The sequence below is a fragment of the Schistocerca americana genome, chromosome 1 (assembly GCF_021461395.2).
Source record: "Schistocerca americana isolate TAMUIC-IGC-003095 chromosome 1, iqSchAmer2.1, whole genome shotgun sequence".
Taxonomy (NCBI): Eukaryota; Metazoa; Arthropoda; class Insecta; order Orthoptera; family Acrididae; genus Schistocerca; species Schistocerca americana.
The window spans coordinates 778,725,953-778,739,169 of record NC_060119.1 but is presented as its reverse complement, the minus strand read 5'-3'; the positions used below and the strand labels follow the sequence as shown (position 1 = coordinate 778,739,169).

Here is a 13,217-nt window from a genome sequence, read left to right as displayed (position 1 = left end):
CCTGCACCTTGAAGATGGCTACATCTGTACCTCCATCCATATCAAACTTACTAACCATCAGCAACACCTCCACTTCGACAGCTGCCACCCATTCCATACCAAAAAGTCGCTTCTGTTCAGCCTAGCCACCCATAGTCATTGCATCTGCAAAGATGAGCAGTCCCTCTCAAAATAAACGGAAGGTCTCACTGAAGCCTCCCAACCTCATACAAAAACAAAAATATCCCATGCCTAGTCTCCCATCACCTCCCAAAGTCTCACTGTCTGGCTACAGAGGAGCATTCCCCTTGTAACTCAGTACCACCCAGCACTGGAGTAACTGAATTACATTCTCTGCCAGGGTTTCAATTACCTCTCGTCTTGCCCTGAAATGATAAATGTCCTGCCCACTATCCTTCCCACAGTGGTATTCGACCAGCCACCAAAACTACACAATATACTTGCCCATCCTTACACAACCCCTGCTTCCAATCCCTTACCTCATGCCTCATAATACCCCTGAAATGTTAAAAGTCTGTCAAATACCACATATTTCCACTTACATAACCAAGAATTCACCAAATCTAGCACATCTACCATGTTTATGAATAAACGATTAGATTCACCTACTACATATGAATAAAAATGGACAAAAATGAATTTTTGTACATTAAATGTGATGCTAAGGCTTTCACCTTTCCTGAGGGTTTCACCATATCTTTCAGACTTTTTCAGTTCTGAACAAGTATCAATTACGTACTTTGTAGGATGAAGAGAATGGTGTGTTGTAACTGTAAGGTGTGTTGTATCTGCAATTCACGACTGTTACTTTGAGATTCTGTGGAAGAGTCATCACAATTTTTGGTACTGAAAAATCACCCTCACTGTCACTGCTACTGCGACTATCTCTAGTAGTTCTTCCTCTCTAAAACTATGATGATATGACATTTTCTTAGCAGAACTTAAAATGTTTTTCATCTGACAAACAGAACATTACTGTAATGTCAATACTGAAGTGGAGCCAGAAACATTACTGTAATGTCAATACTGAAGTGGAGCCAGAAACATTAAGAGGACAGGAGACACTCACAGAAAATGTCCACAGATATTCTAACCAGCAACCCAAAATTGGAAACAGTACTGGCTTAACACAACAGAAATTTGAGTATGTATTTAAGATGTACATCGGCACCCGAATGACATCACATATATATGCAACCATACGTCACAGGGCCCAAACAGGTAGCACATGTACAGAAATCTTCATAACTTGTGAAATGGCAGCCTGGCACAGTTTAGTACATCCACAGCGTTTTGAGGAAGATGTGATGCTGTGTCTTAACACTACTAACCCCCTTTAAAAGCATTAATAAGATGTTCTCAGATTTATGGCTCAAACAGCCATTTCGAGATGCTTTCAAATAAGCTTTTCTAGACCATTTTTGAAATGGTAACTGGGTGCCAAAAGTCAATGGTCCATTATTATTGCTGCACAAAAATATTTCCTTCTTAGGTGTGGACTGAGAACCACTGACAACAAAGACATTGACAATGCAGATTGCAGTTTAGCTATATAAGGACCACATCATTTGATTTACAGTAGTCCATTGTTGTTTTTCAGTGGCTGAATAGAGTATCAAAAGCTTATGAAAATTTTAGCATTTGACATGTCTGGAAGCTCAGGAAGATCTTTGTTAATAATCTTTCTCATTTTAAGAACAATAAAAATAATTAAACCATAAAACTTTTAACATTTTGTATCCTGTGATCAGCATGTGGAAAGCTTAGGGAGAAACAAACCAATGTTTCACAATAAAGTTAATACAGTATTACAGAAAATTAGTTTCATGCTTAATTACAAAGACTTTCTATGCAAATTAGAGTCATCAAACTCTAAGACTGATAGAAGAAAAAATATTTTGTAATTACTGTACCTGAATTGTGAAGTCTGGTCTTGTTGAATTAGTTGTAAAATTCCGACGTATCCATGTCTTTTCCATGAGCTGTGCTGAGAAAGAGGTGACCAAGGCAAGGAAAACTGTGTAAAGAAGTAAGTTCAACAGATGAAAGTATTTCCCATAAGAGTTCCACTTCATCTGGAGATACTTTTGACTTAGAGGATGAGCTAGCAATTCCACTCTTCCATGTGCAACCATTGCCTATAATGAGCACACAACATTTTAAACAAGGAAGATATACTATAAAAAATTAAACAGTCTCCTTTAGGAAGATTGACACAAACTTACTTTTCCAACATGGTTCCTACTCTGTGAATGACTTCATAGACACCAGATTACATTAACATGCCACTTTTAATCTGCTTTCCCACATGTAATCCCTATTAATTTTTGTGAATGACTTCATAGACACCAGATTACATTAACATGCCACTTTTAATCTGCTTTCCCACATGTAATCCCTATTAATTTTTATGATAACATGGTGAAAGTCAATATACATTCATTTATTTTCATATGCTATAATACAGCAAAAATAAAAACCTACAGAGTTTTTCAAAAATACTTTTACAAGCTTTGGGTACATGATCCTTACACCAAAACATGAAAAAATTTCTTATAAGCATTTCTGAAAATCCTTTGTTTTTGAGTTATGAATGAAAGTTTAAAATTCAGGTGATTGGAAGTCATAAACACATAAACTCATTATAAATCATTTAATAGAATCAACTGTGGGTTCTTGGCAAAACATTATAAATTAACTAAACAAACACTATTTTTTGCCTTGTTTCACAATTTTATAATTAATGTTACTGAACGACTTAGGTTTTGGCTTATAAGCCCATTTTCAAGTACCTTACTGGTTCCCAAAGGTGATAGTCACACAACATTAATCCAGAAGAGCAGCTGAGCATTGTTAGTACAGTGGAATGTTGTTTAAATCAAGATTATTTCTTTTTTCAATGGAGCTATTATCAGCAGGCAGACAGTCCGGCAGTGGGCTCACTTTTATCCCCCTTACTAGCAGAAATGTCCATGGACAAGTGGAAGACTGATTTTCTTAGGAGAGAACCACTGGCAAAACATGTTGTGTATGGTACAGATACGTAGATAATATTCTTTTTATGTGGAAAGGTTCCAATACACAACTCCACAAATTTGTGGAAAATATGAACCAGTGGCACACTAACATAAATGTCAGCATGGAGTTGGGAGGGAAGCATAAATTTCCTGGACATTAGCTTGAAGATAGAAGACAGTAACCATAAATTTAAAATTTACTGAAAAGACTCCTTCACTGACACATTCACCCCAGCTTCCTCCCAACATCCTACAACCTATAAACATGCAGCATTCCACCACATGATCCACCACCTCCATTCTATCCCTATGTCCCAAGAAGACTTCGACCAGGGGCTTGACACAATAAAAACAATAGCCACAAATAATGAATTTACACCCAACATCATTTATAAAATTTTAGGTAAAAAAATGAAGAAGTAAGCCATTTCCCTACTGTCCCCAATGAAAAATGCATACAAACTGGAAAAGAAATGGTGCAGATTACTTTTTATAGGGAAAACATCAAGTAACATAAGTAACATTTTGAAGGCAAAGGGTTTCTCTGTGTTTTTCTATGTCCCTCAGACAATATGTACTTGCTTCTTCAATGCAAAAGACAAACAACTAGCCTTCATAAAAAGTGGGGTTTATAAAATTACATGCCATGAGTGTCAGTCTTACTACACTGTACAGACAAGGAGGTCCATCTGCAACAGGCTTAAAGAACACCACAGAAGCTGGAGATTGAAGAGGCCTGATTCAGCCTTTGCAGAACATTGCTGAACAATAACCACAAATATATAACAGCTGCACAAGTCTTACATACAGAGGAAAAGGGGGCTAAACTCAAACAAATAGAAATTTTAGAAATTAAAAGACATATGTGTACATCCCCACACCTATTATTAAATGAACAAACCCAATTCAATTATGCACCTCTTTTAGATGAGATCACAACCCCAGGATACAAGCAAAACTTTGGGCTCCAGTCCATCGTAGTTAAAAAGTTCTTGGCTGATGCATAACTTTAGTCCTGTCATGTTAGTGTAATAACATATGTAATTTGTTAAAAAATGGTCACTGACACAATTTTACATTAAGCTATGGACTGACACCTTAAGAAGTTGAGATGATTATCTTTGCCTGGTCATCATGTTTATCTGTGCATTATCATCTTCGGGAACCAGTAAGGTACTTAAAAATGGGCTTATAAACTAGGCTGTACAGTAACATTAATAATAAAATTGTGAAACAAGGCAAAAAATAGTGTTTGTTTAGTCATAATAAATCCTTGAAATGTCCTCCTCTTGCTTCTAAATGTGCATGCACCTTGTTGAATCATGAGCTGTCACACACTTTCACATACTCCCGGACAGTTTTGAATGGTTTTCCAGGCTTCCAAGACACATCGATAAAGAGTTTGTGCATCCAGACAATCCGCTGCATAGACTAGTTATTTAAGGTGCCCCTGAGATAATGATCCAAAGGACTGAGGTTGGAGGAATGTGCAGGCCACGGAAATGGTCCTCCTCTACATATCCATCTGTCAAGGTAGATACCAGTCACTGCATCTTGAGTGCTCAGACTGAAATGTGTTGGAGCTCCATCATCTATAAGCTAATTGTTTCTTCTTACTTGCAAGGGCACATTTTCTACTGGGTCTTGGAGGAGTAGACAGCACCTGCAAGACATGCAGTGAGAATGTATGGCCTTATCAGATATCTAGCCCACACTGTAGCATGATGATTGTGATTGAACCATTTGTGTTGGCTGTGGAAATTTGTTATTCCATCTTTTCCTAATGTTGCCTGATCTGTAAACAAAACTGAAGAGACAAACAACAGATTGACAATTTGTGCAACTAACCATCAGCATACGTTCTCCCACTGTGCATGACTGGCAGGTAAAAGGCCTTCATGCTGGACTTGCAGATGTACCATGAATCAGGCCCACTTGCCTTGCACTGAACCCAGCTCCTCTTCGACATCCCATAGAATGTACCCTTACCGGTCAGGCATATGAGCAAAATGTGGTCTTCCTTGATCAATAGTATATGGTCCTATAGACCCTGTTTCAGCAATGCAACACAACACATAAGGTTGGATGATTCAGATGTCTTTGCTCTGCAAATGCTGTCTGATACAGTCATGCAATCTTGTGTCTGTTACTACTCACACAGCCAAGCATAAAAATATGTCGGCTTGCTCACAAAATGAATATCCTGCCATGTCCAATGGAGTGCTTTCAGTTGACTCACTACCTATATTACATGTAAACAATGGACATGTTGAAGACAGGTGAATGATGAATGTACACAAGTCTCACCAGCGACAATTCTCCCTAGCCACACAACGCCAAGTAGAGTTGTTGGATTGTACCTATAAAGCTGCTGAATCTCGGCTTTCATTAATAACTCAAAAATGAAGGATATTCAGACATACATTTATATGGACCTTTTTCTTGTTTTGGTGTAAGGAACCTATCCCCGAAGTCTGTAAAAGTATTTTTGAAACCCCTGTAATATTCAATAGTTTTGAATACGACCCATTGCATGTATGTATTGACAAGGGAGGTCCAAGTCAAAACAGATGTTATGATCCTATTACACGTAATTCCTTCATAATGCACTACACTGTAATGCATTTTAAATATTAATAATATTTACTGGTCTAACAATAAAAATTTTAAAAAATGTCATGTTACATAAAAGAAAATGGAAGCTGCAACAAATTAATGCAACTTTAAAATGATATCTGCATTTTTTGACACATAACATAAAGAATGAACACACAGTTTCTATCACAAAAAACTTTATTTTAAATACTAAACAGTAACAACTGTAGTTAGACAAAAAAGAGAATGTTAGACTGGCAGTACATTTTTGATTAACAGGCAAGTTGATGATTCCATTTTTGCACATATTTTTTGATGGATGATATAGTCATTTTCTTCAGGTGAGGTAAAAACAGGTCTTTTGTGTGCACTATTTGAGATTGAATATATTTGTTTGTGGTTCTCACAAATCACATGAGGCTAATTCCAGGAAGGAAAAAATGTTGGGTGTCATACTGGACAGGACAGTCAAAACAGAATATTTCCATGCCAAATTAATAATGCCATTATCAGTGATCTGATGAACACGTGTGCTATTACATTGATCATTCTGTACATACTTGTTAGCAACATTCCTGATTCACCATCATAGATGGCAGTGGTAAACAGATGAGCACACACAGGAAGAACCATCCACAATCACCTTTCTTCTTTACATTGGATCCACATCCATCAGAAGTGGATGCATTTTAGGAAAGAATAATATCAAGTGCACTTTCTCTCATCCATCCAAATATACATGCTCCCCAGCACAGTTAAAAATCACCTAAAATTCTAAAAATTGCAGGGAGAAATACTTCAGACATAAATAAAAATGGTACATGATAGTCAGGATGAACAAACGTGCCATACCAGGCGCCTCAAGCCCCAAATCTGCCATGTACTCATACGTAAACACAATATACAGAGAACAGAAACAAAAATTGTAGCATCCTATTGGGAAGGTGCTGTCAAGCAGGCTGTGGAAAGTGCCTTTTGTGAACCCTCATTAATCAGTAGATCAGCTCCACCACCATCAAAGCACGGAACCTCATATTAAAGTTTTCACATACCTAGTGCAACCTTGCTTCTAGTCAGAAGCAGCTGTGGCTGGAGACATCTACAGATACACACTAGTGGTAAAGGGTGAACAATTCCCAAAGATATGGACAACAACTAGGGATACATATGACGACCTAATTTAATGTATAAATATTATGCCAAATTTCTTCAGGTCATCCAGAAGGAAAGACTACAGTCTCACAAATACCGAAAACCGAATCTTAGTCAAAAATATTTCTATTTCACATTATACAAAAACATATTCTGGACTGATTGACTGTTCCATCAGTTCTTGGTAGAATATTTTATACATTATGGATGAAATACACACAATATTCTTAGAATATTACACCAGTGTTTTGTGTGTTTCATTCATAGTAACTTAGATCCTTAGAATAGGCTACTATGCCCAGTGTTTGTAAGAACGCACAGACCACATCCATCTAGAATAAGCGTAACACAAGTGATCCAATAAAGTGCTATCGAATATTATTGACAATTTTTATAATCACAGAACACATTTTAAACCCTAATGTAAGGAGGTTCCTCAAACAGAACAACCTTCTAATAACACTGGTCATGCAAAATCCAACATGTGTTTTCTAACATGACATTATGAAAGCCATGGATAAAGGCAATTGGGTAGAAGCAAGACAAGACTTCCAGATTTTTGAAAAGCCTATGACTCTCAGTACAAAAAAAATGTTTTTCAACAAAAGGGCAATGTGTGAAGCCTTTAATGATTACTATAGCAGAGAGTGATAGAAAGATCTCTCACAAAACCCAAAGAAGTGTGGCCGTATGTAGGAGCTCATAGTGGTTCAAAAGTGACTGGACACTCAATAACTCAGGACTGTGAAATGGAGAGTAGCAAAGTAAAAGTAATCATATGGAGTATCAAACAAACCAAACAGCAGGACCCCTGAGTCAATAGGCACATGAAAAAGAATAACTTTGCTAGCATTTGGAAGAATGATTGGAGTGGTCTCCTTAACACCAAAATTATGTACATTCAGCCAGATCTTTCCTTGTTATATTTGAACAATTCTGTAATTCATTTATGACTATGAAGACAAAGAGGGCTAATGAACTGAAAGTGTATAAATAGAATATCTGAATCAAAGTCAACACAGAAATGGGAAGAAAGTGCATACTTTAAGTATTTCAGCATGTCAAAAGAGGTTGTCTTCAGAAAACAGAGGACGAAAATGCACAAAATCAAAGCCAAAATATGATCTCTGTTATCACCAGGAATAATGTTACTCTACATTTGGAATTGGTGACACAAAAATGACAATAAATATTATGATTGAGTTTGTGTTTGTGATTATTATAAACAAAATAACTGATGAAAAGTGAACACTTTACCTTTATATTCTTTATTAACACTGAAAACATCACAATATTAACACAGTACTGCCCATGAAAATGCTGCACTCATAACAAATGTATTCAACTTTCTGAAGGGATGGTATATTGTTTCAAGCATCATACTGGATTCTTAAACAGTGTGGACATACTACAATGATAACAAATATCAGAATTTGTGCATTTGTCTAAATTTCAGTATGATCTTAATTGAACAGCTACAGGGTGGCCCCTTCAGAGAATTACTCACTACGCTGGTGTGAGATACTAGCTGTATACAAATGTTGGTGACTCAAGGAAATTGCACAGGATTATTTTCCTGGTTCTGGGAGGAAATGGAATATAGACTCACAAACTGACATTCAGATTGTACAAGCAGTCATTCTGAAGTGTTTGCTGAAAACTGGGTTACAAGCAAGGATGCTGCTTGTCAGCACTCATCTCTCATCTCATTAACATGCATCCCATTTGAAATGGTGTAATAAAAGTGCAATTAAAGGAATGAATGGCATGGAATCATATTCTGTCATGAGAGGTAATTCTGTCTTGGTATCTGTGAAAGTGATGTGCAGCATCAAACGAGAGAGCACCAACTAGCAAGGTACATGAAGCAGCAACATGCTCAGAATGGATTCCCAATTGGATGAACTAGCTATCATGTATGAGTACACAGAGTTGAAAAAAAATAGAAAACTGTTTAAAAAGACCTGTGCATGTCACAGTATGATTGTGATTAGTGGAAGCCACATTTAAACTCTGCAAACGATCTTGGTGTGACAGATACATGGGTTATCAACTCATAAAGTATCCTAGGCAAAATATGAACACAACATCTGGAAGAGCTAAACCAGATAAATGACCAACATGATCAAACTTGGACAGTAATTCTGGTACCATAAGTACATCACCAAGACTATAGTGCAGTCAAGTATTATGTTCCTACCACAAAATATAGCAAACGAGTTTTGAGGTAGCTGTGTTGTTTAAGAAGACTACAGGAACTGTACAAATTATACTGAAATCAGCAACAAATGAAAAGCCCATTAACTGATTTGTGTTAAGTACAGTATCATCTTGTACACAATGCTGTATGTAATCAATAGGCTAAATACACTGAAGAGCCAAAGAAACTGGTAAATGTGCCTTATATCGTGTAGGGCCCCCATGAATACGGAGAAGTCACAACACAGAGTGGCATAGGTTCGATTAATTTCAGAAGTTGTGCTGGAGGGAACTGACACCATGAATCTGCAGGGCTGTCCATAAATCTGTAAGAGTATGAGAGGGTGGAGATCTCTTCTGAACAGCACATTTTAAGGCATTCCCGATATGCTCAATAACGTTCATGTCTGGGGACTTTGCTGGCCAGCAGAAGTGTTTAAACTCAGAAGTGCACTCCTGGAGCCACTTTGTAGCTATTATGGATGTTCGGGGTGTCGCATTGTCCCGCTAGAATTGCCAAAGTCCGTCAGAATGCACAATGGACATGAACGAATGCAGGTGATCATACAGGTTGCTTATGTACGTGTCACCTGTAAGAGTCCTGTCTGGACATATCAGGGGGTGCATATCACTCTAATTGCACATGTCCCTCACCATTACAGAACCTCTTTCGGCCTGAACTGTCCCCCGATGACATTCAGGGTCCATTAATTCATGAGGCTGTCTCCATAACTGTACACGTTCATCCACCTGATACAATTTGAAACAAGACTCGCCCAATCATGCAACATGTTTCCAGTCATCAACAGTCCAATGTCAGTGTTGACAGGCCAGGGATGAGGCATAAAGCTTTGTGTCATGCAGTCATCAAGGGTACATGAGTGGGCCTTCAGCTCTGAAAGCCCATATTGATGATGTTTCGTAGAATGGTTCACCCGCTGACACTTGTTGATGGCCCAGCACTGAAATCTGCAGCAATTTATGGAAGGGTTGCGCTTCTGTCTTGTTGAACAATTCTCTTCAGTCATTGTTGGTCCTGTTCTTGCAGGATCTTTTTCCGCCTGTAGCGATGTTGGAGATTTGATGTTTTACCGGATTCGTGATATTCACAGTACACCTGTGAAATGGTTGTACGGGAAAATCCTCACTTCATCACTACTTCAGAGATGCTGTGTCCCATTGCTCGTGTATCAACTATAACACCACATTCAAACTCACTTAAATCTTGATAACCTGCCATTGTAGTAGCAGTAACTGATCTTAACAACTGTGCTGGGCACTTGTTGCCTTATATAGGTGTTGCCGACCACAGTGCCATATACTGCCTCTTTACATATTTCTGTATTTGAATACACATGCCTATACCAGTTTCTTTGGCACTTCAGTGTAAATAAATACATAAATAACTTCTGGTTTGAGCCCTATAGTGTGTATCTCCTTGTAAACCATTACGTGAGGAAAAGATAAATAAATGTAATAATGTGTATGATGAAGGAGTACTGAAGAAAAGGAGAATGTATGATCAAACAATGTGAAATCCAGGATGGAATGTAACAATATTATGTAAAGGATAGTTGCTACACACCATACAGCAGAGATGCAGAGTTGCAGGTAGGCACAACAAATGACTGTTACAAAATGAGCTTTCAGCCAAAAAGGCCTTTGTTGAAACGAGACAACAAAAACACACGAGCACACACACACTCATGCAAACACAACTCTCACACAAATGCAACTCACACACACACGACTACAGTCTCTGGCACCTGAAGGCAGACTACGAGCAGAAATGAATGATGGGACAGGCAACTGGATGGCGGTGAGGAGACTGGGCTGGGGAGGGACTGGGATAGCAAGGTAGGGGTGGGGGATGGTAAAGTGGGGAGCATGCAGAGATTAGGTGGAGAGAGGGTAGGGCAGCTAGGTGCAGTAGGGAGTATAGAAGGAGGGCTGTGGAGAGAGTGGGGGTAGCAGAAAAGGAGAGGAACTGAAAAGTCTGGGTGCATTGGAGGGAATAGAGAGTTGTGTACTGCTGGAAATGGGAACAGGGAAGGGGTTAGATAGGTAAGGAAAATGACTAATGAAGATTGAGGCCAGAAGGGTTATGGGAACGTAGGATATATTGCTGCAGTGGGAATTCCCATCAGCACAATTCAGAAAAGCTGGTGTTGGTGGGAAGGATCCAGATGGCAGAGGCTGTGAGGCAGTCACTGAAATGAAGAACTTTGTATTGGTTTGCATGCTCAGCAAAAGGGTGGTATAGTTGTTTCTTGCCCACAGTTGATCGGTGGCCATTCATGCAGACAGGCAGCTTGTTGGTTGTCATGTCCATGTAGTAATTACCCTCCCAATCTTGTACAAAAACAGATCTCCTGTGCTTTATCTTTCCAGTCACCCAACAGCTCCCCACTGTCTGGCCAAAGAGGAGCAGTCCCCTTATGACTCAGTACCACCCAGGACTGGAGCAACAATTACATGCTCCACCATGGTTTCGCCTACCTCTCATCATGCCCTGAACTGAGAAATGCCCTGTCTACTATCCTTTCCACACCTCCCACAATGGTAATCCACTGCCCACAGAACCTACACAACATTTTCATCCATCTCTACACAACCCCCACTCCCAACCCCTTGCCTCATGGCTCATATCCCTGTAACAAATCTAGATGCAAGACCTGTCCCATACATCCTCCCACCACCAGTTACTCCAGTCTGGTCACAAACATCACCTATTCCATCAAAGGCAGGGCTACCTGTGAAACCAGTCATGTGATCTAGAAGCCAAGCCGCAAACACAGTGCTGCATTCTATGTGGGCATGACAACCAACATGCCATCTGCCTGTATGAATGGCCACAACACAATCCCTGCTCCCAGTCCCTTACCTCATGGCTCATACCCCTGTAACAGACCTAGACTGTCTCATACATCCTCCCACTACCAACTACTCCAGTCCAGTCACTAACATCACCTATCCCATCAAAGGTAGGCTACCTGTGGAACCAGTCGTGTGGTCTACAAGTTAAGCTGCAACCACTGTGCTGCATCTATGTAGGCATGACAACCAACAAGCTGTCTGCCCACATGAATGGCCACTGACAAACTGTGGCCAAGAAACAACTGGACCACCCTGTTTCTGAGCATGCCGTCCAACATGACATTCTTCATTTCGATGGCTGCTTCACTGCCTGTGCCATCTGGATCCTTCCCACTAACATCAGCTTTTCTGAACTGCACAGGTGGGAACTCTTCCTGCAATATAGCCTATGTTCCCAAAGCCCTCCCAGCCTCAACCTTCATTAGTCATTGTCCTTACCCATATAGCCCCTTCCCCATTCCCATTCCAGCATTAGACAGTCCTCTATTCCACCAATGCACCCAGTCTCCTTCTCCGTTACCCTTGCTCTCTCCCTTGCCCTCCGCCTAACCTCCCAACTGCACCTAGTTGTCATACCATCTCTCCACACCATCCCTGTATCACTCCCACTAGCACCACTTTACAGTACCCCTCACGTATCCTGCTACCCCTCCCTGTCCCAGCCCGCTCCTAATCCCTACCCGATTGCCTCTCCCATGACGTGCTGCTGCTCATAGTCTGGCTTCAGCTGGCAGACTGTGGTCATGTGTGTGAGCGGCATTTGAGTGTGCTCGCATGTGCCTGTGTGTGTGTGTGTGTGTGTGTGTGTGTGTGTGTGTGTGTGTGTGTGTCTGTTTGTTGTCTACTTTTGACAAAGGCCTTGTTGGCAGAAAGCTCATTTTTTGAGTCTTTTTGTTGTGCCTATCTGCGACTCAGCATCTACACTATATAGAATGTATGATCAGTATTATGATTGATATAGCAGTACAGATTGTTACGTCATAAAGAAATGTTAAGCAGTGAACAGAAAAGATTTAGTCAGACCTAAAAAAATAAGATCCTAAAAAAGAAGTTGCAATAATACTTGCATCTGTAAATAGAATTTGAGCCAAAATGTGAAGAAAATTAATAATGAGTTTAGAACAAAAGGGGTAAGCAGACAGAATACAGCAATCTGAGTGATATGTATTTCAATATTTTCATTGATACGGTACAGGAAATAACAGAGACATGAACACGTAAAACACAGCTATCTGGCCACATGAATTTTTTTTTTGGAAAATACTGCAGCAAGTTAGTTTTAGATCAATTGATGAGCAAGATCTCTCCGATGTGTTGAAAAAGACAGCATCAGTAGTAATATTTACTGATTAAGTACAGCAATGTTAAAATGTGTAT

General features: G+C 39.5%; 1 protein-coding gene across 1 annotated transcript in view; it reads right to left on the bottom strand.

The window, feature by feature from the left end:
• LOC124594163 (transient receptor potential cation channel subfamily A member 1) overlaps positions 1-13,217 on the bottom strand; it is a 208,368-nt gene that overhangs the window by 74,074 nt on the left and 121,077 nt on the right. The window contains exon 15 of the mRNA XM_047132522.1: positions 1,914-2,138. Coding sequence (XP_046988478.1) covers positions 1,914-2,138 — 225 coding nt within the window. The remainder of the gene's footprint in view (positions 1-1,913; positions 2,139-13,217) is intronic.